The sequence below is a fragment of the Hemitrygon akajei genome, chromosome 6 (assembly GCF_048418815.1).
Source record: "Hemitrygon akajei chromosome 6, sHemAka1.3, whole genome shotgun sequence".
NCBI classification, from domain to species: Eukaryota; Metazoa; Chordata; class Chondrichthyes; order Myliobatiformes; family Dasyatidae; genus Hemitrygon; species Hemitrygon akajei.
Window position 1 is genome coordinate 66,668,099 of NC_133129.1, and position 22,845 is coordinate 66,690,943.

Genomic DNA, 22,845 nt, shown 5'->3' on the forward strand with positions numbered 1-22,845 from the left:
ACCCCCAACTTTATGCATCCTTATCTTATGGATAAGTCTTTTATGTGGCACCTTATCGAACACCTTCTGGAAATCCTAGTAAATAATGTCCATCTATTCCCCTCTATCCACTGCGCTTGTTATATTCTCAAAGAAATCCAGTAAGTTTGTCAAACAGGACCTGCCTTTGCTGAATCCATTCTGCATCTGTCTGATGGATCCATTTCTTTCCAGATGCCTCGCTATTTCTTCTTTAATGATAGCTTCAAGCATTTTCCCAATTACACATGTTAAATTAACTGGCCTAGAGTTCCCTGCCTTTTGTCTACATCATTTTTTGAACAGTAGCGTGACATTCACCTTCTTCCAATCCATCGGGACCTGCCCAGAGTCCAGAAAATTTTAGTAAATAATCACCAAAGCCTCAACTATAACCTCTGCCATTTCTTTCAGTACTCTGGGATGCATTCCATCAGGACCAGGGGGCTTGTCTATCTTTAGGCCACAAGTTAGCTCAGAACGATCTCTTTAGTGATAGATATTGTGTCGAGGTCCTCACCTCCCATCACGTCCATATTATCACTTCAGCATGTTTGACATGTTCTCCACCATGAAAACCAACGCAAAATAGTCAATCAAAGCCTCAGCCATTTCCTCATTACCCAATATCAATTCCCCCTTATCATCCCTCAAGGGACCTGCATTCACTTTGGCCACACTTTTCTGCTTTATATAATTATAGAAACTTTTACTATCTGTTTTTATATTTTGTGCTAGTTTATTTTCATAATCTCCTTTCCCTTTCTTTATTGCTTGCTTAGTGGTTTGTTGCTGCTTTTTAAAGCTTTCCCAATCTTCCAGTTTCCCACTATTCTTGGCAACTTTGTACACATGAGCTTTTAGTTTGATGCCTTCCTTTATTTCCTTAGTTATCCATGGCTGGCTCTCCCCACCCTTACTGTCCTTGTGTTTAACTGGAATATACCTTTGTTGAGCACTGTGAAACATCGCTTTGAAAGTCTTCCACAGTTCCTCAACCATCCCAGCATATAGCCTGTGTTCCCAGTCTGCCCTATCCAACTCCTCCCTCAACCCATTGTAGTCTCCCTTATTTAAGCATAATACATTGATTTTAGATCAAACTTAATTATATTGGGATCACTCTTTCCAAGAGGATCCCCAACTACAAAATTACTAATCTTACCTGTCTCATTGCACAGGACCAGGTCTAAGATAGCACTTTCCCTTGTAGGTTCAGTAACATGCAGTTCGAGCATAGAGCATAGGACATAGAAATTTACAGCACATTACACAATGTTGTGCCGACCATGTATAGTACTCTGGAAACTGTCTAGAATTCCCCCAGCACATAGCCCCCTATTTTTCTAAGGTCCACGTACCTATCTAAGAGGCTCTTAAAAGATCCTTTTGTATCTGCTCCCACCACCACCACCACCACTGGCAGTGCATTCCACACACCCACCACTCTCTGTGTGGCAAACTTCCCCCTGACATCCCCTCAGTACCTATTTCCAAGCACCTTAAAACTATGCCCCCTCACGTTAGCCATTTTAGTCCTGGAGAAAAAAGCCTCTGGCTATCCACATAATCAATGCTCTTCAACATCTTATACACCTTTATCAGGTCATCTGTCATCCTCCGTTGCTCCAAGGAGAAATGGCCAAGTTCACTCAACCTATTCTCATAATGTACACCCTCCAATCCAGGCAACATCCTTGTAGATCTCCTCTGCACTATAGTATCCATATCCTTCCTGTAGTAGAGTGACAAGAACTGAACACAGTACTCCCAGTGGGGTCTGAACAAGGTCTTGCATAGCTGTAACATTACCTCATGGCTCTTGAACTCAATCCCACGGTTGATGAATGCCAACATACCATGTACCTTCTTAACAGTCCTCTCCACTCTGAAATCAATTTTCTGTAATGGCCACTAAATCATATCACTTTGTGCTGATTTGTGCCATAAGTTCACAAACCTTGTTACAAATACTAAGGTCATTCAGATAAAGTGCCCTTACACTCATTGTGCCTTTAAAATCTTGTAACATTTGTCCCTTACGCATTTGACTTTTCTGCACTCCACCCTTTTCTCTTTTTTAACTTTAGCTTTTACTTTATCCACACTTTTCTCTTTTACCTTATCCATATTTCTTCAATCTGTTGAACCCACCCCTCTGCTATTTAGCTTAAAGCCCTATCCACAACCCTAGTTACGGAATTCGCCAGGATTCATGTCCCATCACTGTTCGGGTGGAGCCTGTCCCAGTGGAATAGCTCCCTCCTCCCCCAATGCTGGTGCCAGTTTCCCATGAATTCAAACCCACTTCTCCCACACCAATCCTTGAGCCACGCATTTAACTCTCTAACCTTTTTGACTCTATGCCAATTTGCACGTGGCTCAGATAGTAATCCAGAGATGACCACCTTCTTGGTTCTGCTTTTTAATTTAGTCCCTTCCTGCTCAAATTCTCTCTGCAAAACCTTTTTCCTTGTTCCACCTATGTCATTGATACCCACCTGGACCACAACAAATGGATCTTTCCCCTCCCACTGCAAATTCCTCTGGGTCAGATAAGATGTCCTGAACCTGGGCTCCGGGCAGGCAACATAGCCTTCGGGACACTCTACCCTTGTGACAAAGAACATTGTCTATTCCCCTGACTATACTATCCCCAATTACCACTATATTTCTATTCTCTCCCTCTTCTTGAATGGCTCCCTGAACCATGGTGCCACAGTTAGGTGGCTTGTCCTTCCTACAGCCCCCGCTCTCAGAGACAAAGGGGAATCAGTTGATGTGTACTTGCATTTTCAGAAGGCCTTTGACAAGGTACCACACATGAGGCTGCTTAGCAAGCTATGAGCCCGTCATATTACAAGAAAGATCCTAGCATGGCTAAAATAGTGGCTGATTGGCAGGAGGCAACAAATGGGAATAAAGGCAGCCTTTTCTGTTTGGCTGATAGTGACTAGTGGTGTTCCACAGGGGTCTGTGTTAGAACAACATGAGAATAGAGAGGTGTCCTTTTAGAACAGAGATGAGGAATTTCTTTAGCCAGAGAGTGGTGAATATGTGGAATTCCCACACAGACCCCTGTAGAATATCACTAGTCACCAGTGTTATATGTCAATGATGCAATTGATGGCTTTGTTGCAAAGTTTGCAGATGATATGAAGATTGGTGGTGGGGCAAGTAATTTTGAGGGAGTAGAGAAGCTGCAGGAGGTCTTAGACAGATTAGGAGAATGGGCATAGAAATGTCAGATGGAATACAGTGCCCCACAGTGTATGGTTATGCACTTTGGTAGAAGAAATGGAATTGTTAACTATTTTCAAAATGGAGAAAAAAATACAAAAAAAAACTGATTTGCAGAGGGACTTGGGAGTCCTTGTGCAGGATTCCCTAAAGGTTAATTTGTAGGTTGAGTCTGTGGTGAGGAAGGTAAATGCATTTCAAGAGGACTAGAATATAGAAGAAAGGATATAATGTTGAGACTTCATAAAGCACTGGTGAGACCTCACTTGGAGTACTGTGAGCAGTTTTGGGTCCTTATTTTAGAAAGAATGTGCTGAAACTGGAGAGGGTTCAAAGGACATTCACTTAAAGTGATTCCGGGATTGAATGGCTTGTCAAATCAAGAGTGTCTGATGCCTCTGAGCCTGTATTCAACTAGAATTCAGAAGAATGAGGGTGACCTCATTGAAGCCTATCGAATGGTGAAAGGCCTTGATAGAGTGGATGTGTAAAGTATGTTTTCTATTGTGGGAAGGTCTAAGACCAGAGGACACAGCATCACAATAGAGGGGCATTCTTTTAGAATGGAGATGAGGAGGAATTTCTTTAGCCAGAGAGTGGTGAATATATGGAATTCTTTGCCAGCTGTGGAAATCATGACTTTATGTAGATTTAAGGCAGAGGTTGATAGATTCTTGATTGGTTGGGGCATGAAGGGATCCAGGGAGAAGGCAGGAGATTGGGGCTGAGAGGAAAATTGGATCAGCCATGATGAAATCAAGGAGCAGACTTGATGGGCCAAATGGCCTAATTCTGCTCCTTTACCTTCTGAACTTATGGTCTTATTAACACAGATTTCAAAGTTACATTAGCATAAATTCAAAATTATATCAATATTATATCAAAGAAATTGCCAGGTGTGTAACAACAAAGGTTATGTGTGCAGGAGCGTTTCAGTTACTGTGTAGCTGCACACCAATGCAATTTGGAGGGAACAGTGTCTCCCACCTAGACTGAGATGGGTAGAAGGTATGCCATCTGTTACCCAACATCCAGTCTTGGGGATACTTTACTGTCCTTCGTTTCCTGGATATAATCCTGAAACATGCATACTGTGGAGACTGCAATGGTTTAAAATGCTGGCTCATGGCCACTTTGGCAAAAATATTTGGAGCTGAGCAATAAGTGAGGGATTAGACTGCCTGGGAATAAAAGATAAATCCGCTTCAAGTGGTGACAAATTTCAGTAGTGTCATTGAGATAAAACCCCATCTGACTTCCCAAGCAGGTGTGAGAAAGGGTAGGGAAGTTTGTCACAAACTTTACCTGCTAGCCAAGGAGTTGTCACGCTACTATTGATGGGAGCTTGCAATGACAGAGTCTTTTGGGCTGCTTTAAAAGTGTTGGAAATGTGAATTTTCCTTCTTTCCTTTTGTTAAAGACATTTCCTATGCCTACACTCCCAGATCAACATGATGATTAAAAACAGCTTCTTGCAACTGCTGCCTGTACAGTGCTCTTGAAGTTGTTAGGCCAGATGTTCCTGAACTGCCCAGTCACTGCTCACATGCATATATAACTTGAGAGAAATCACTTTTCCTTCCTGCTCTGATCTCTCTGATGTTGAAATCCAACAAAGCTCAAAAAGTAGCACCTTATCTTCTCAGTCAGCACATTGCAACCTTCCATGGAATACTGACTGTAACCATTTCAGCTAATCAACGTCTCTGGCATTTTCATTTCAGATTTCCAGCATTCATTGTATGCTGCTTTGATAATTTCAGATAATTATTCTGCATTTATAGCTTTATTCCCTGTTACCATCACTGTTCATCTCATACTGTCACCTCCTTTCGTCTTCTCATCTTCCCGCCTCACATCCACACACAGACTTTCCCTTTAATTCTCATTTTACTTTCAGTCCCCACTCTTAATATTTGCTTTCTCTGCATCTTTTACCTTCAAATGTTCCCAGCAGTAAATAATATCTGGAGGAACTTGGTGAGTCAGGTAGTGTCTGTGGAGGGAAATGGCCAGCTCGTTTCAGGTCAAGTTCCCTTTTTTCAGTCCAGATCTTGAGCCAAAACTTCAGCTGTCCATCTCTCTCCCCAGGTGCTGCTGAGTCACACAGTTTCTCCAGCAGATTGTTTTGTTGTCCATATTCCAGCATTTGACATCTTATTCTAATCTCTAACTATTCCCATTTCTGATGACAGACCCCAACCTTAAGTGGTAAGTCTGTTTCCCTTTCCGCAGATGCTGCCTGACCCACTGATAATTTAATTTCTCTCCAGGTGCAGATCTTTCTTTTCAATGGTTGGAAAGCCCATGTTCTTTTGAAGGGAAACTAAGTGTCTTTAGAACCAGCAGAACTGAATCAGATTTTTTTCTGTTTCCGTTCCAGATCATATTTATCGATACTGCAGATAAAGAAGAAGAATTGTCAGCAAAGTGGCATTTCAAGAGGGATACGGTCCGAGTGCTTCGTCCAAGGTTAGAGCACACTGTAGGTTGTGAAATCATCACGCACTGGCCAAGTAGTTCACGGTGTCAGGAGAAAGGGAGTAAAAGTCTAGAAGGATGCACGAGACTTTCCAATTATAGAATCTAGTGGTATAATTGTACACCTGCAACATGAGACTCTAAATATTACCATGCTTGAGGCGCCACCTCTTCATCATTTTGCTGTTGTCTCAATCATTGTTGATTATATGCCCAAGTAATCACTGTGCATTCTGCTTTGTTTTTCAATAAAGCTTCTCATATCTCTCTAAACCTTTCCTATCCATGTACCCTTGCAAATGTCTTTTAAATGGTGCTATTGTACATGCCTTCAACACTCCCCCTGGTAATTTGTTGCCCTGTGAGTGGAAAGAGTTGTCCCTATTGAATCTTTCTCCACTCACCTGAAGGTGCTTTGCAAAGGCAAGTTGTTGCTTACTAGTTGCTGGCACAAGTGGCAGTGTCAATGGGGGAAATGAAAGCCTAGCGTTGCTATGTGCTGGACAGGGGGTGTCATCATGTCCTGCATCATTGTTTTCATTGGCTCCCTCTGGGTTCCTCAGCACATCCTGACCCTGAATATAACTTAAACCAGGGCACCTCTCCTAGCACAGAACTGTTAGCCATAAGTATAAGAGATAGAAATAGAATTCAGGGAAACACATTTATTCCACTCATGGGAAGAGTGTGAAACTCATCCCCACAGAGGCTGGCTGTGGCAAGCAGAAGAGATGCATTTCAGAGGTGGATAAAGGAATAGAGGATATGGTGACCAGCGAAATGGAAATGAGTGGGGGGAAACTCACAGGGAAGATAAACACTAACAGGACTAGTAAGGCATAGTGACTTTTTTCTGTGCTCTGTGTTCAATATAATTCTACGTAATCATAACATTTCATAAAATTTTACCAATGTTTTGGCTGCAGCAATCCAGGAGTTCTGAGCATTGTAATCTTTTTGCTATGATGACTCATAGGTCATTGCTCTGTTGTTATTTGCCAACTGATTATGGGCTTAACCAAAACATTCCTGTTGTTCACTAACCAACCCATGTCTTTTCTCTCTGTCCTCCTGGTCAACTGCAATGAAAAAATGTTTATGATAATAAGTAAGCTAGGTCATTAACTATCTGCTCTCTTTTCATTCAGGCAGGAATTCTTTATTCCAGGACTGGTTGACACCCACATCCATGCCCCCCAATATCCCAATATGGGATGTTGCTTGGATCTGCAGCTTCTTCAATGGCTAGTCAAGTATACCTTCCCTACTGAAACCAAATTCAAAGACCTGAAGTTTGCAGAAGATGTTTATACCAAAGTAGTGGTACGTACAACAGTATTGCCAGGAAGAAAATTGACCAATTGCAACATTAACCCATGTTCCCTAGGGAGAGCAGGAATGCTTGCAATTTATAACTGTTCTGCTTTCAGCTATATACCAAACCCATTTGATATTGTTGTTTGACATTTTCTTCCATAACTTTTTTCCATTATTTCTGCTTTAACTAACATTTTACTCTTTTGTAGTTTTGCACTTCACTTATCTAGAAAACACAGAATAAAAATACATTGGAATGAGAATCTGAGCCATAACCTTCAATTATGCAGTGGTAATTGACCTTGGTTAATAAGAGACTTACAGTATAAAGATATTGATCAATGTTTCATCCAGCCTCATTGCCACAATCATAATAGTAGATTCCTGTACAGAGATCAATATAACCATATAACAATTACAGCACGGAAACAGGCCATCTCAGCCCTTCTAGTCCATGCTGAATGCTTACTCTCACCTAGTCCCACTGACCCGCACTCAGCCCATAACCCTCCATTCCTTTCATGTCCATATACCTATCCAATTTTACTTTAAATAACAATATCAAACCTGCCTCTACCACTTCTACTGGAAGCTCGTTCCACACAGCTACCACTCTCTGAGTAAAGAAATTCCCCCTTGTGTTACCCTTAAACTTTTGCCCCCTAACTCTCAATTCATGTCCTCTTGTTTGAATCTCCCCTACTCTCAATGGAAAAAGCCTATCCACGTCAAATCTATCTATCCCCCTCATAATTTTAAATACCTCTATCAAGTTCCCCCTCAACCTTCTATGCTCCAAAGAATAAAGACCTAACTTGTTCAATCTTTCCCTGTCACTTAGGTGCTGAAGCCCAGGTAACATTCTAGTAAATCTTCTCTGTACGCTCTCTATTTTGTTGACATCTTTCCTATAATTCAGTGACCAGAACTGTACACAATGCTCCATATTTGGCCTTACCAATGCCTTGTACAATTTTAACATTATATCCCAACTCTTACACTCAATGCTCTGATTTATAAAGGCCAACATACCAAAAGCTTTCTTCACCACCCTATCCACATGAGATTCCACCTTCAGGGAACTATGCACCATTATTCCTAGATCACTCTGTTCTATTGCATTCTTCAATGCCCTACAGATGCCTTGTGCAGGAAGGCACAGAGTCGACTGTACTTCCTTAGAAGGTTGGCGTCATTCAATGTCTGTAGTGAGATGCTGAAGATGTTCTATAGGTCAGTTGTGGAGAGCGCCCTCTTCTTTGTGGTGGCGTGTTGGGGAGGAAGCATTAAGAAGAGGGACGCCTCACATCTTAATAAGCTGGTAAGGAAGGCGGGCTCTGTCGTGGGCAAAGTACTGGAGAGTTTAACATCGGTAGCTGAGCGAAGGGCGCTGAGTAGGCTACGGTCAATTATGGAAAACTCTGAACATCCTCTACATAGCACCATCCAGAGACAGAGAAGCAGTTTCAGTGACAGGTTACTATCGATGCAATGCTCCTCAGACAGGATGAAGAGGTCAATACTCCCCAATGCCATTAGGCTTTACAATTCTACTGCCAGGACTTAAGAACTTTTAAAAGCTATTATTAATGCTTTTTGAGATAGTGATTTAGATACATATCAGATTTTTTTTACTGAGTTAAGTATTGTATGTAATTAGTTTTGCTACAACAAGTGTATGGGACATTGGAAAAAAGTTGAATTTCCCCATGGGGATCAATAAAGTATCTATCTATCTATCTATCTATCTATCTATCTATTTACCATGTATGTCCTATATTGATTATTCCTACTAAAATGTAGCACCTCACACTTATCAGCATTAAACTCCCATCTGCCATTGTTCAGCCCACTCTTCTAACTGGCCTAAATCTCTCTGCAAACTTTGAAAACTTACTTCATTATCCACAACACCACCTACCTTAGTATTATCTACATACTTACTAATCCAATTTACCACCCCATCATCCAGATCATTAATGTATATGACAAACAACATTGGACCCAGTACAGATCCCTGAGGCACACCACTAGTCACCGGCCTCCAACCTGACAAACAGTTATCCACCACTACTCTCTGGCATCTCCCTTCCAGCCACTGTTGAATCCATTTTACTAGTTCAATATTAATACCTAACGATTGAAACTTCCTAACTAACCTTCTGTGCGGAACCTTGTCAAAGGCCTTACTGAAGTCCATATAGACAATATCCACTGCTTTACCCTCGTCAACTTTCCTCGTAACCTCTTCAAAAAAATTCAATAAGATTTGTCAAACATGACCTTCCACGCACAAATCCATGTTGACTGTTCCTAATCAGACCCTGTCTATCCAGATAATTATACATACCATCTCTAAGAATACTTTCCATTAATTCACCCGCCACTGACGTCAAACTAACAGGCCTATAATTGTTAGGTTTACTCTTAGAACCCTTTTTAAACAATGGAACCACATGAGCAATACGCCAATCCTCTGGCACCATCCCCGTTTCTAATGACATTTGAAATATTTCTGTCAGAGCCTCTGTTATTTCTACACTAACCTCCCTCAAGGTCCTAGGGAATATCCTGTCAGGACCTGGAGATTTATCCACTTTTATATTCCTTAAAGCGCCAGTACTTCCTCCTCTTTAATCGTCATAGTTTCCATAACTTCCCTATTTGTTTCCCTTACCTTACACAATTCAATATCCTTCTCCTTAGTGAATACTGAAGAAAAGAAATTGTTCAAAATCTCCCCCATCTCTTTCGGCTCCACACATAGCTGTCCACTCCGATTCTCTAAGGGAGCAATTTTATCCCTCACTGTCCTTTTGCTATTAATATAACTGTAGAACCAAGTTTCCAATATCCCTTGAAAACCATGGCTCTCTCAAACTTTTAACCTTTCATTTCAACCTAACAGGAACATAAGGATTCTGTACCCTCAAAATTTCACCTTTAAATGACCGCCATTTCTCTATTACATCCTTCCCATAAAACAAATTGTCCCGATCCAATCCTTCTAAATCCTTTTGCATCTCCTCAAAGTTAGCCTTTCTCCAATCAAAAATCTCAACCCTGGGTCCAGTCCTATCCTTCTTTATAATTATATCGAAACTAATGGCATTGTGATCACCGGACCCGAAGTGCTCCCCAACACATACCTCCATCACATGACCTATTTCATTCCCTAACAGAAGATCCAACACTGCCCCTTCTCTAGTTGGTACCTCTTTGTATTGCTGCAAAACATAATCCTGCACACATTTTACAAACTCCAAACCATCCATCCCTTTTACGGTATGGGCTTCCCAGTCTATGTGTGGAAAATTAAAATCTCCCACAATCACAACCCTGTGCTTACTACAAATATCTGCTATCTCCTTCCAAATTTGCTCCTCCAATTCTTGCTTCCCATTAGGTGGTCTATAATACACCCATATAAGTGTTACTACACCTTTCCCATTCCTCAATTCCACCCAAATAGCCTCCCTAGACGAGCCCTCTAATGTATCCTGCCAGAGTACCGCTGTAATATTTTCTCTGAAAAGCAACGAAATCCAGGAATATTTAGTTGCCAATCACACCCCTCCTGCAACCATGTTTCACTAATAGTTACAACATCATATTTCCAGGTATCAATCCATGCTGAGCTCATCCATCTTTCTTACAATGCTCCTAGCATTAAAATAAATGCATTTAAGAAATTCTCCACCTCTTCCTCTCTGTTTATTTCTAACAGTACAAAGAACTTTACTGTCTTCTTTTTCTTCCTTCTCCCATACATCTGTTCCTACACTCTGGTTCCCCCCCCCCCCTCATATTTAGTTTAAATCCACTGGAGCCTCTCTAGCAAACCTACCTGCAAGAATATTTGTCCCCCTCCAGTTCAGATGTAAACCGTCCTGCCGGAACAGGTCCCACCTTCCCTGGAAAACTGCCCAATTATCTATAAATCTGAAGCCCTCTCTCCTGCACCATGTCTTCAGCCATGTGTTGATCTGCACTATCTTACTATTTCTAAACCCACCTGCACGTGGCACTGGTAGCAATCCTGAGATTGCTATCCCGGAGGTCCTGTCCCTAAACTCACCTAGCTCCCTAAACTCACCTTTCAGGACTTCCTCACTCTTCCTACCCACATCATTGGTCCCTACATGGACCACGACATCCGGCTGTTCAGCCTTCCTCTTGAGAATACTGAGAATTCGATCCGAGATATCGCGGACCCTGGCAACAGACCATCCGGGATTCTCGATCTCTTCCACAGAACCTCCTATCTGTCCCCCTAACTATCGAATCCCATATCACTACTGCTCTCCTCTTTTCCCTCCTTCCCTTCTGAGCTGAGGGTCCAGTCTCGGTGCTAGAGACGCAACCACTGCAACTTGTCCCTGGTAGGTCGTCCCCACCAACAGTATCCAAAACTGTATACTTATTGTTGATGGGAACGGCCACAGGGGTGCTCTGCTCTTCCTGTCTATTCCCCTTCCCTCTCCTGACAGTCACCCAACTACCCGTCTCCTGACTCCTAGGGGTGACTATCTCCCTGTAACTCCTGTCTATTTCTGCCTCTGCCTCCTGAATGATCCGAAGTTCATCCAGCTCCAGCTCCAGTTCCCTAACACGGTTTGTCAGGAGCTGCAGCTGGATGCACCTTTTGCAGGTGTAGTCATCAGGGACAGCTGTGCTCGCCCTGACTTCCCACATACTGCAAACGGAGACCTCAACTGCCCTAACTGCTACCTCCATTACCTACTCCTAAGCTAATTAGATTAATTAAAGGAGTTTACCCGGCCTTACCTCACCTGGAGTGAAGCTCGTACTCAGCCTTTGCTTGCTATTTAAATTTTCCCGCTGTCTCACGGGCCAACTTTCACGCGTTTGCGCAGTATCCCAACAAATATTTATCATTAAGATTGGCCCCACCTCACTACTCCTTGCCACCACTTCAGTACAACTCCCCATAAATACTATGTTACTCATTGCACCCGGGAGTAAATGTTGTTCCGGTTTACCTTACCAAACTGCCCTGCATCCCTTGGTGAAAATAGACATTTATGGGAATTGGGCAGTCATTCAGTGCTTTGGGCTTGTTATCCCACTCAATGAGATGCAAACCTAACTCCCCACACCTATGTTCACCCCATGTCCATTATCAGCTTTTAAATAAAAGCTTCAAATTTAAAGGAACAATCAACATGGGATCACAGACTTTTTGCAAACTTTTTAACACACTATGACCAGAAATGTATCCAAACAAAAATGTTTGGAACTGGAAATACAACAGACAGTGACATTGTCTCTTCCTCTGAAATCCTGAAATTTAAATCAAATTGATTCATTATTTCAAGGTTCACAGTTCTAGTCTATGCAATTTAACTCTTGGAGTCCAGCTCTTATTATTCTGGAAAAATTACACTGCATTCCCTCTAGAGCCAATATATCATAAGAGTAATACTTCATGGAACAGGCCCCAATCAATTTTATCCAGGTTGACCATGATGTCTGTCTCTGCTAATCCCTTTTAGAGTTGATACCTTCTAAAGTGTCCAGAAATTTTCATAGTATCTTGTGTATTGTCCATCCAAGCTCCATATAGCTTCAAGAGTCTTCCGGCAGGGTGGGAGAAAGTTGCAGGGTTTCACCTCCATCACTTTAGCCATTCTGCTGAGGTTGGTTTTCAAATCAACATACGCAGTATGTAATCCTTAAAATAAAATGGTCATATGTCACAAAGCGCTAGAAGAAATGATACAGGTAATTAATATAATTTATATATAGGCATCTGTTAGTCTCGTGAGACCATGGATTTGCGCCTTGGAAGGTTTCCAGGGCGCAGGCCGGGGCAGGGTTGTATGGGAGACCGGCAGTTGCCCAAGCTGCAAGCCTTCCCCTCTCCACACCCCCAATGTTGTCCAAGGGAAGGGCATTAGGACCCAAGCAGCTTGGCACCGGTGTTATTGCAGAGCAATGTGTGGCTAAGTGCCCTGCTCAAGGACACAACACACTGCCTCAGCTGAGGCTCAAACCAGTGACCTTCAGATCACTAGACCGATGCCTTATCCACTAGGCCATATTAATATTAATTAATATAATTAAAAAGCTAAAAAGAAGCCAGCACCCGAGGTTCACTTTTAGAGGAAAGGAATTAAAAACACAGAGAGGCTGTTTCACTTGTGTTGAAACTTGCTTTGACCACACTTGGAAAACTGTGTTGCATGTTACAGAACAAGTATAAATGAATAGCAGGAGCAACAAAAATTATCACAAGGTGATACCAAAATTGAAAGTTAGAACTATCAGACTGAATGGGCTGGGGCTCCTTTCACCAGAAAAGTGAAGGGTGTAATCAGGTTAATGGAGCAATGTCTCCACTTATGGGAGATCATTGTTAATATTAAATCATGAACAAATCCAATAATGAATTCTGGAGACATTTCTTTATGTGGTGAGTGTTTGTAATTGGCTGGAACGTTTGAAGAAAATAACAAGGATCTATTTAAGGGGAAACTGCATAAACACATGAAGAAGAAAGGGATGGAAGAGTTTGCTGAAGGGGGTGAAACAAAGAGGGATATGTGTGAAAGATAAACCCCATACAGACTAGTTGGTCCAAATGCCCTGTTCTAGAAATGAGGGGCTTTATAGTTGTGAAAAATGGCAGTGCGGTCAACAACTAGAACAGAAGAGATAAAGTGTCCTGGTAAAAGCACCGAGGTTGACAGCGAAAAATGTTTTTACTCTCTGGAAAGTGCCCCTGGGGGTATTAGTGAGTAGATTCAATGCTGTCATTCAAAATTGGTTGTAGGAAAATTAAATCAGGTTCCTGAAGAGAGGATGGGACAGTGAGAGCAACTGAACTTCTCTTCCATAAAATTGATACAGACTTGACGGGCTGAATGACTTTCTCCTGCACTGTAACCTTCCCACGAAAATCTGTACACTGTAAAAACAAGTGACTATAAATTCAGCTCCAGCTGGTTTGCTCAGTCCATTATATTGACACGTCACAGTGAACCTAGCACTACATTTTGCTGTATTTAGTCCAATCGATGAAGAAAGAATTTGCAGGTAACATTCTTTGCCCATCAGTGATATTCTGTTACTCAGACAAGAGAGAGCTTGGAAAGGGCAAAAGAAATAAAGGTTCCAATGCAAAAAATAAGAACAAACTTCCCACTAATAACAATTTCATTATTCAACAGAAAAGAACGCTGAGAAATGGCACAACTACTGCATGTTACTTTGCAACCATCCATACTGATTCATCTTTAAAGCTTTGTGACATCATTGGTAAGAGGTTTATCCCAACTCCATTCATTTCATGGATAGCAACTACACAATCTAATGAATGTCTGGACCTGAACAGCTTTAAAAGATTTCAAAGTCAAAGTCAAATTCAAGTTTATTGTCATATACACAAGTATTATAGACTCAGTGGCCACTTTATTATGTATACCTGTGTACCTGCTTGTTTATGCAAACATCTAATTAGCCAATCATGTGGCAGCAATTCGATGCATAAAAGCAGGCAGAGACAGCCGAGAGCTTCAGCTGTTGTTCAGACCAAATATCAGAACTGGGAAGAAAAGTGATCTAAGTGACTTTGACTGTGAATGATTGTTGGTGCCAGACAGAAACCATAAGATCGTAAGATATAGGAGCAGAATTAGGCTATTTGGCCCATTGAGTTTGTTCCGCAGACTCCACAGAGAGGTTTTTTAAATCTCAAAAACCGTTGATCTCCTGGGCTGTTCACACACAACAGTGCCTAAAGTTTGCAGAGAATGGTGTGGAAAACAAAAAAAAACGAAGTGGCAGTTCTGTTGGTGAAAATGTCTTGTTAATGAGAGGGGTCATCCATCCAGCATCCTCTTTGACTTTCTGCCGTCGGGCAGGAGACTATGATGCACAAAAACAAGAATGATTTGGATGAGAAACAGTTCTCCAGGCCATTAGGCTTCTGAACTCCTGGCCGCATTGTATTCAAAGTGTCACCAGTTAATCTGTTCCGTACCCTACAATATTTAATATTAATGCATTTTAGTTTGTTATTTATGTGTGATTCATCTGTAGATTTTATCCTTACCTTTGTAAGTTATCATGTGTTATGTGCTTTACACCCTGGTTCAAAGAGACTTTGTCTTGTTTCTATATACATTATATGGTTATATATGTAATCTACATGTATGTCATTAAATGACTAAAAGCTTCACTTGACTTGATTTTACTTAAGACTGGCCAGAATGAATCAAGCTGATAGGAAGGTGACAGTAACTCAAATAACCATGCATTACAACAGTGGTGTGCAGAAGAGCATCTCCGAATGAACAACATATTGAACCTTGAAGTGGGTGGGCTGGAGCAGCAGAAAACCATGAACATAAACTCAGTGGCCACTTTATTAGGTGCAAGAAGGACCTGACGAAGTGCCACTGAATGTACATGCACACTTGCAATGAAGAACTTGCTTTCAGCGATATGCCAGGCACAAAGCTTTGCGTTTACAACATTCACAAGAAAAACATAAACTAAAATATACTAAATCATGCACAATTTTTGCAAGAAAAACACAATTAGTACAGAAATTAAAGACTTTTGTAGTGCAGAGTAATCAAAGTGATCATAGTATTGTACTGAGGTTGAGATAAGGGTTTGCACAGGTTGGTTCAAGTACTGAATGGTTGAAGGGAAATAGCTGTTCTTGAGACTGGTGTTGTGGGACATCAAGCTTCTGTATCTCCTGCCCATTGGTCTGGTTGAGATAGTGAGGATGTTTAATGATAGATGTTGCCTTCTTGAGGCAATGCTTCGGGCAGATATTTTTGATGCTGGGAAGGATGTGCCATTAATGTACTGAGATGAGTCCACTGCTTCCTGTGCATTGAAATTACTATACCAGACCAGGATACACCCCACAGTTGTAAACTTTCAGCAGTACATCTATAAACAATTTGTTGGACTGTTGGGTGAGAACCTAAGCCATCATGATGGCACACCATCCTTGTAATTTGTATCTGCATGCTGGGCCCCAGATAGACCATCCGATATGTAAGTGCCCAGGAATGTAACGCTGCTGAATCTCTCTGCTGCCATTTCACCAGTGTATGCTGGCACAGGGTTAAGGACTACTTCTCTTTCAACTTAACACTGTTCTTAACCTCAGCAGTTAGACATGGTCAGCTTACGCTTCCTTTGATGAGAGAGACTTACTGAGGATTATGAATTACTTCTTTCAAATACCTGTCATCATGTGCCCATAGTCTTCCCTGAGCCCCCTTTAACCAATACTCCCTTTCCATTGTGATTCCATTTACTTGGGTTAAACATAGTTGTTTCCAAGTCTATGCTCTTGACCGCAACCAGAATTTGCAAGTTGAATATCTTATCTCCAGGGAATCTTTTACTCTGGCATCGTTTATTTACCCTGTCTCATTAGTCATTGGAAGATCTTAACCTTTTTCCTGGTTGGTGCATAGCATATTGTTCTCAGAAACTAGCTCAAATACAGACACTGAATTAGTTTCTGTAGCTCTCTATTTCACCTTGATTAACCCAATTTACATGAAGGTCAAGGTCTCCCATAATAGCTCTTTTTCATGCATCACCATTGACTTAAATCCTTTCCTATACCGTTTAGGGTCTGTACACAACTCCTACCAGTGTCTTTTTTTTTAACCTCTATGCAAAGTGACTCAACATCTCCTAGGTAGTCTGTCATACCCATATTTATTTTGCCTCTTATTAATAGCATTGCCCCACTATCTTCCCCTTCCTGTGCATCCTCCCTGAAAGGATCCAGCTTTAACCTGTTACATTCATGTGCTCCTAATGAATATCAGGTAATTTCCCTTCACTTTGTGCAGTTAGTTCATCTACCTTATGACAAATGTTTTATGCACTGATACTGATGCACCGTAGGTTTTCTATGTTTCTAAAGCTTTTTAATATTGCCCTCTTGCTAGTTTTAGTCATATTTTTGTACTGTGGTCCTTGTTTTCCTTTCACGCTTGATTTCTCTGCCTTCTACTCTACCAATTGGCGGAGCTTTCTTTCATTCCTGTCCTTGTTTTTCCCTCTCCTTAGTTACATTGCTTAGGACAACACTGTTGTCAGGACAGCAGGGAGAGACAACACTGTTGCCTGCCTGACAACACTGACAAATGGCCACACCAGGGCATCATTGGTGGGTGGGATGGAGTTTGGAGAGATGGAGAAAGGAAGGATTATGTTCAAGTAGAGAAAGGATCAGGAAAAGGGGGTCAGAACAGGTATCAAGACCTGGAAGAGTGAGTGGTGAGCAGAGCAGTTGAGTGAGTAATTAGAGCAGTAAACCTGAAGGCATTGGGAAGCTGGTGGACAGAAAGCATTCTGGAAATGGGAAGAGCTAAGGAAGTGACCCAGCTCGACTGTGGAATCTGATACCATAGGAAGTGGTTGCACTGAATAGCATAGACACATGCAAGGGCCGCTGAGAAGGGCTACGATGGTGGATTTGAAGAGATGGCACAGGAACACCTCAAGTTGAGCATCAAAGCTGGATGGGCCAAATGGCCAGCTTCAATCAATGAGGTAGTTTTGAAAAGTAGTCAAAATGGCAGCTAATTTACCCCAAGAAAGCTTCCACAAACTATATTATACAATATCATGATGTTCCTGAGGGATATACTGCATATTTACGAGGATACAGGGAGAACCCTGCCATTGAACATCCATGCCCACTTGATAGAGCAAAAAGAGCCTCAGTTTATGTATCATCTGAAAAAGCAGTATTTCCAACTGTGCAAAAATGCTGAATGCTCACATACCTGGAGAACTGAATCTTTAATCTTCTTGCCTTCAGGACAGCAGGGAGCTGCTAAATCAGCCACATCTATTGGCAGCCATTGTTAGTGAAGCTGACACTCTACTGAGGGACTTCTGCATTACTGGGTGGGCAGCTTTTCAGATGATTGTTTAAACTAAGGCTGTTTCTGTCCTGTGAGTTAGACACAAAACTCCTAAGAGCTATCTTGAAGAAGAATAGGTGAGTCCTCTCTGATACCTTCATCAGGAATGACTCCACTCTGTTAGAGTAACAAAAAAGACGTTTCCATCATCAGCAAACTTTAGGAAATTAGTGCTTCCTTTCTTTCTATTTTTTTGATACAGATAAATTTGGCCAGCGAGCTTTTGTGGGTAAAGTATGCATGGACGTTAACGACATCTATACGGAGTATAAGGAAGCAACAGAGGAATCAGTAAAGGAAACTGAAAGGTAATGTGTTGCTTCTGAGTCTCCACAGCTTATCAACCAGTGGAACTTTCAAACAACTCCCTGTCCATTCACTTGGTAACCAAATTCCAAAGATCATCCCATGCTCTAAAGTTTATAGCAACACCCACACAATGCTGGAGGAACTCAGCAACTCAGGCAACATATACGGAGAGGAATAAAGTTGATGTTTTGGGCTGAGATTGAAAAGGAAGGGGGAAGAAGCCAGAATAAGAAGGTGGGAGGGGTGATGGAATGCAAGCTGAGAGGTGATTGGTGAATCTAGGTGAGTGGAAGGTAGGGGGATTGGGGAGGGAGGCTGAAGTGAGAAGCTAGGAGGTGATGGATGGAAAAGGTAAAGGGCTGAAGAAGAAGGGATCTTATCCAAGAGGAGAAAGAGGAGGAGGGGCACCAGAGGGAGGTGATGGGCAGGTGAGAAGAGAAAGAGTAAGAGGGGAGCCAGGATAGGGAATGGAAATGGAGAGAAGGGGGAGGGGGAGAAATTACCATAAGTTGGAGAAATCAATGTTCATGCCATCAGGTTGGAGGCTACCCAAACAAAATATGAGGTGTTACTCTCCCAACCTGAGAACAGCCTCATCGTAGCAGTAGAGGAGGTCATGGACCAAATCGTGACATGGGAAAGGGAATTGGAATTAAAATGGTTGGCCACTGGGACATACTTTCTAATGCAGATGGAGTGGAGGAGCTCGACAAAGCAGTCCCCAATCTACATCGGGTCTCACCAATGTAGAGGAGGGCACGGAAGGATACAATAGATGACACCAACTTGTAGATGAAATGTTGCCTCTCTTGAAAAGGCAGTTTTGGGCCCTGAATGGTGGTGAGAGTGGAGGTGAATGGGCAGCTGTAGCACTTGTTCCAATTGCAGGGATAAGTACCACGGGGAAGATCAGCATGGAGGGATGAATGGGCAATGAATTGTGGAGAGAGCTATCCCTGTGGAAAATGGAGAGTGGTGGTGAAGATAAAGATGTGTTTGGTGGTAGGATCCCATTGAAGTTGATGGTAAATGCAGAGAATTACGTGCTGGGTGCGGGTTTCATGGGACGGTAGGTAAGGACTAAAGGAACTCTATCCTTGTTACGGAGGCAGGAAGATGGGGAGATGCAGAATGACCGGGAAATGGAGAAGATGTGGGTGAAAGCAGCATCAATGGTAGAGGAAGGAAAACCCCGATCTTTGAAGAGAGAGCATATTTTTGATGTTCTGCAAAGGAAAGCTTCTTTCTGGGAACAGATATGACGAAGATGGAAGAACTGAGAAAAGAAATGGCAGTTTTACAAGTGACAGGGTGGGAATAGATACAATCAAGATAGCTGAGAGAGTCGGCAGGTTTATAAAAGTATATCAGTAGACAATCTGCCCTCAGAGTTGGAGACAGAGATCAAGAAAGTGGAGAGAGGTATCAGAAATGGACTGAGCAAATTTAAGGGCAAAGTTGATGAAATTCACAGGCTCAGCGTAGGTGCATGACATAGCACCAGTGCAGTCAATCTCACACAGAAAGAGTTGGCAGCATTACCAGTGAAGGTTCGGAACATGGACTGCTCCAGATAGCCAACAAAAAGGCAGGCACAGGTCAGGCCCATGTGGGTGCCCTTGGCTACACACTGGGCATTGTAAAGTTTAACCTCATCATCATGGCTGACTCTTGCAGCAGTACAGGTCTTTGCATTGGTATTTTTCATGCATACTTGAGTTCAAAAACATGTTCAGCTTCGATTCTTAACAGGAGATGGTGTGATCATTGTATGGCAAGGAAAAGATCAGCAAAAGTTAGTGTGGGATCGCAGATGGATGCATAAGAAGAGAACATAGTGGGGAATGAAGAAATCATAGCAAAATTAAATGTTTTGTATCTATCTTCTCAGACAAAGAACAGATAAAACCTGAATGACTATAGGATGAGGGTAAATCAATCCAATTAATACTCATAAAAAGTTTGCATTGAGAAATTAGTGTGACTGAAAGCTGCTAAATCAGAGTTTGATGAGCTGCATCCTGGGATGTCAGGGCAGGTGAATGTGAAAATGGTGGATGGTTATCGTTTTCCAAAATTCCATATCTCTAGAGCAGTTCCCGCAAGTCAGAAGGTATCCAATGTAACACCAGTATTTAGGAATGGATTGAGTGAGAATGTAGTAATAAAATTGCAGGAAATAATAAATAAGAGAGAGGTAGCATGGCACATGTAAAATTGTATTATAAAGGGGTGGAGTCCATATGGAGTTATGAAAGGGAATTCATATTTGATAAACCTTTTTGATTTTTTGAGGTTTTAATTAACAGAGTAAATAAGGGCAAAAGAGCAGAAAAATTTCAGTGAGATGGGTAAATGGGCAAGAACATGGCAAATGGTCTAAGGTCTGAAGCTATTTCTGGCTCTTAGTTGTGTCTTAGTTATCCATACATAGTGGCACCCTATCACTTATATTCTTGATAAAATCTAACTTGTAGAGATTAAAATAACAGAAAATATCTAGCAGATTAGGCAGTATCTATGGAATGTAAAATCAATATAAGATAGATGATCTAATGTCAGAACTAGGGAAGTGAGAAAATGAGTCAAATTTGAATTGTAGTGAGACCAGTAGAAGAAAAGACAGGAGAAAGGGATTGCAATGAAATTCTGATAATCCAATTATGCTACAATAATACATGGATTTTCTATTAATATCCATGCATACTCTAAGTTCACCTTTATTTTGATGTTACTTAGTATTATTATGGAGTGCAGGAAGCAGGTCTCCAGTGAGGGTGTAGGGAATGAAGCAACTTTCCCCAAGGAAATTCTGAACCATCAGGATTTCTGAATCATTTGGTAGCAGAGTGCTGGACTTTTATAGGGTAAGGTTGGGGCTGATGAGGTGATTCCTCTGCTTTGCAGAGCTTTCTGATTCACAGATGAATGAAATAACTTGGAGTGAGAAAACAAAGGGACATATTAAAGCTATGAAATGCAGGTCAGAGCAGTTGCTGAGACCAATGTTCCCTCTAATTTTTTTTACAGCTGCACAGACCAACCATTGCTCCGTGCAGGAACTTTACATGGCCTGAAAACTGAACGGGACTTTAATTTTTTTTTGGTAATATACACATCAATCACAAACCACAACTCACGACACAAGCAAACTATGTCAGAGAGTTGAAACAACTGAGAGGCACAATGACAAAAGTAACATGTTTTGACTGGATGGTGTTAGTGTTCAGCGGGTTGGCGGTTTATTAACAATGAGCTACCAACTTCCATTCTGTGTTTATTGTTACAATTTGTAACAGTGTTATAACTTGAAACGCTGACAATGTAAATACATTGAAGCTCTAAAATGTTTTAAAGTAAATGTGGTACAATTATTGTTTAGAAATTTTCTAGATTATATTAAATAACACAATTAATAACAGAGTATTTCACAATTATATTAACGTAGGTTTTCAAATTATATCAGCATAGTTTAAAAATTATATTAACATTATATAAAAGAAAATTTCAGCTGCACGGCAACAAAGGCTATGTGCACAGGAGCATTTCAGTTACTGTGCAGCCGTGCACTCATGTAGCTTAGAGGGAGCAGTGGCTGAGACTCAAAACCAAAAGGAGAATGTTGAAGAAGTCCAGCAGCATCTGTGGATGAGAGGAAAACTGACATGACTTTGTAGATGGGTAACCTTACAAGCAGAGAAAGCAAACTATCTGAATTTGTTGAACTCACCATTAAGCCCAGTGACTGCAAAGGTGTGCAGGCAGAAGGTGAGTTGTTGTCTCTTAAGCTTACCTTCGGCCTTACCACAACCATTCATGAGGGCACAGAGGGCTAGATCAAAGTGGGGGCAGGATGGGAAATTGAAGTGACAGGCAACAGAAAGCTCATGGACTCTGAAAGCCGATTAGATTAGTTGCATCCCAGAGAGGAGCTTGAATCTTTGGATGAGTGGAGGGGATGAAGTGAAAGAGAAGATCCTGCAACTCTCACGTCAGTATAGGAAAATATTAAGACATAGAGAGTAGTTCATGGTGATAGGAGAGTGGGGAAGAGAGTCATTATGGGAATGTTGACATTGGAATTGTGAAAGGGAGTAGAGGGGAAGGTATGTCTAGAGGTGGAACCTCATTGAAGCTGGTGGAAAATGTATGGGATTACTTATTGACTGTCAAACCCTGGGGAGTGGAAGATGAAGGCTAGAGATTTCTATCCTTGATCTGTCCAGCAGGGAGAGTGTACAAGAATACTCGATGTGCAGTTTATGTTGTGTAAGCCAAAGCAACATGTGATGCAGGCATTGAATTTTTATTATTCCTCACAGATTTGTTGCTGAGTTGGCCAAATTGAAGGTAAGATAGACTCACCTTTCTTTGGTTCATCCTTCTTTTTGTTTCTTTTTGTACCATCTGGCCTCAAAGACATGACCTTCAGCTTTACCAGTAACAACACACGGTGCACACAAAGAAGCTTCATCCAAGCTTTAACTGGCACCTTGAATATCCTGGCTCAACCTTGTCACGGATTTGGATTCCTTCTGAGATA

General features: G+C 41.6%; 1 protein-coding gene across 1 annotated transcript in view; it reads left to right on the forward strand.

Moving 5' to 3' along the window:
- The window catches only part of gda (guanine deaminase), a 71,456-nt gene that overhangs the window by 6,763 nt on the left and 41,848 nt on the right, over window positions 1-22,845 (forward strand). Inside the window, exons 2-6 of the mRNA XM_073048545.1 lie at window positions 5,642-5,730; window positions 6,888-7,062; window positions 14,250-14,337; window positions 18,196-18,301; window positions 22,625-22,652. Of these exons, the coding sequence (XP_072904646.1) occupies window positions 5,642-5,730; window positions 6,888-7,062; window positions 14,250-14,337; window positions 18,196-18,301; window positions 22,625-22,652 (486 nt within the window). The remainder of the gene's footprint in view (window positions 1-5,641; window positions 5,731-6,887; window positions 7,063-14,249; window positions 14,338-18,195; window positions 18,302-22,624; window positions 22,653-22,845) is intronic.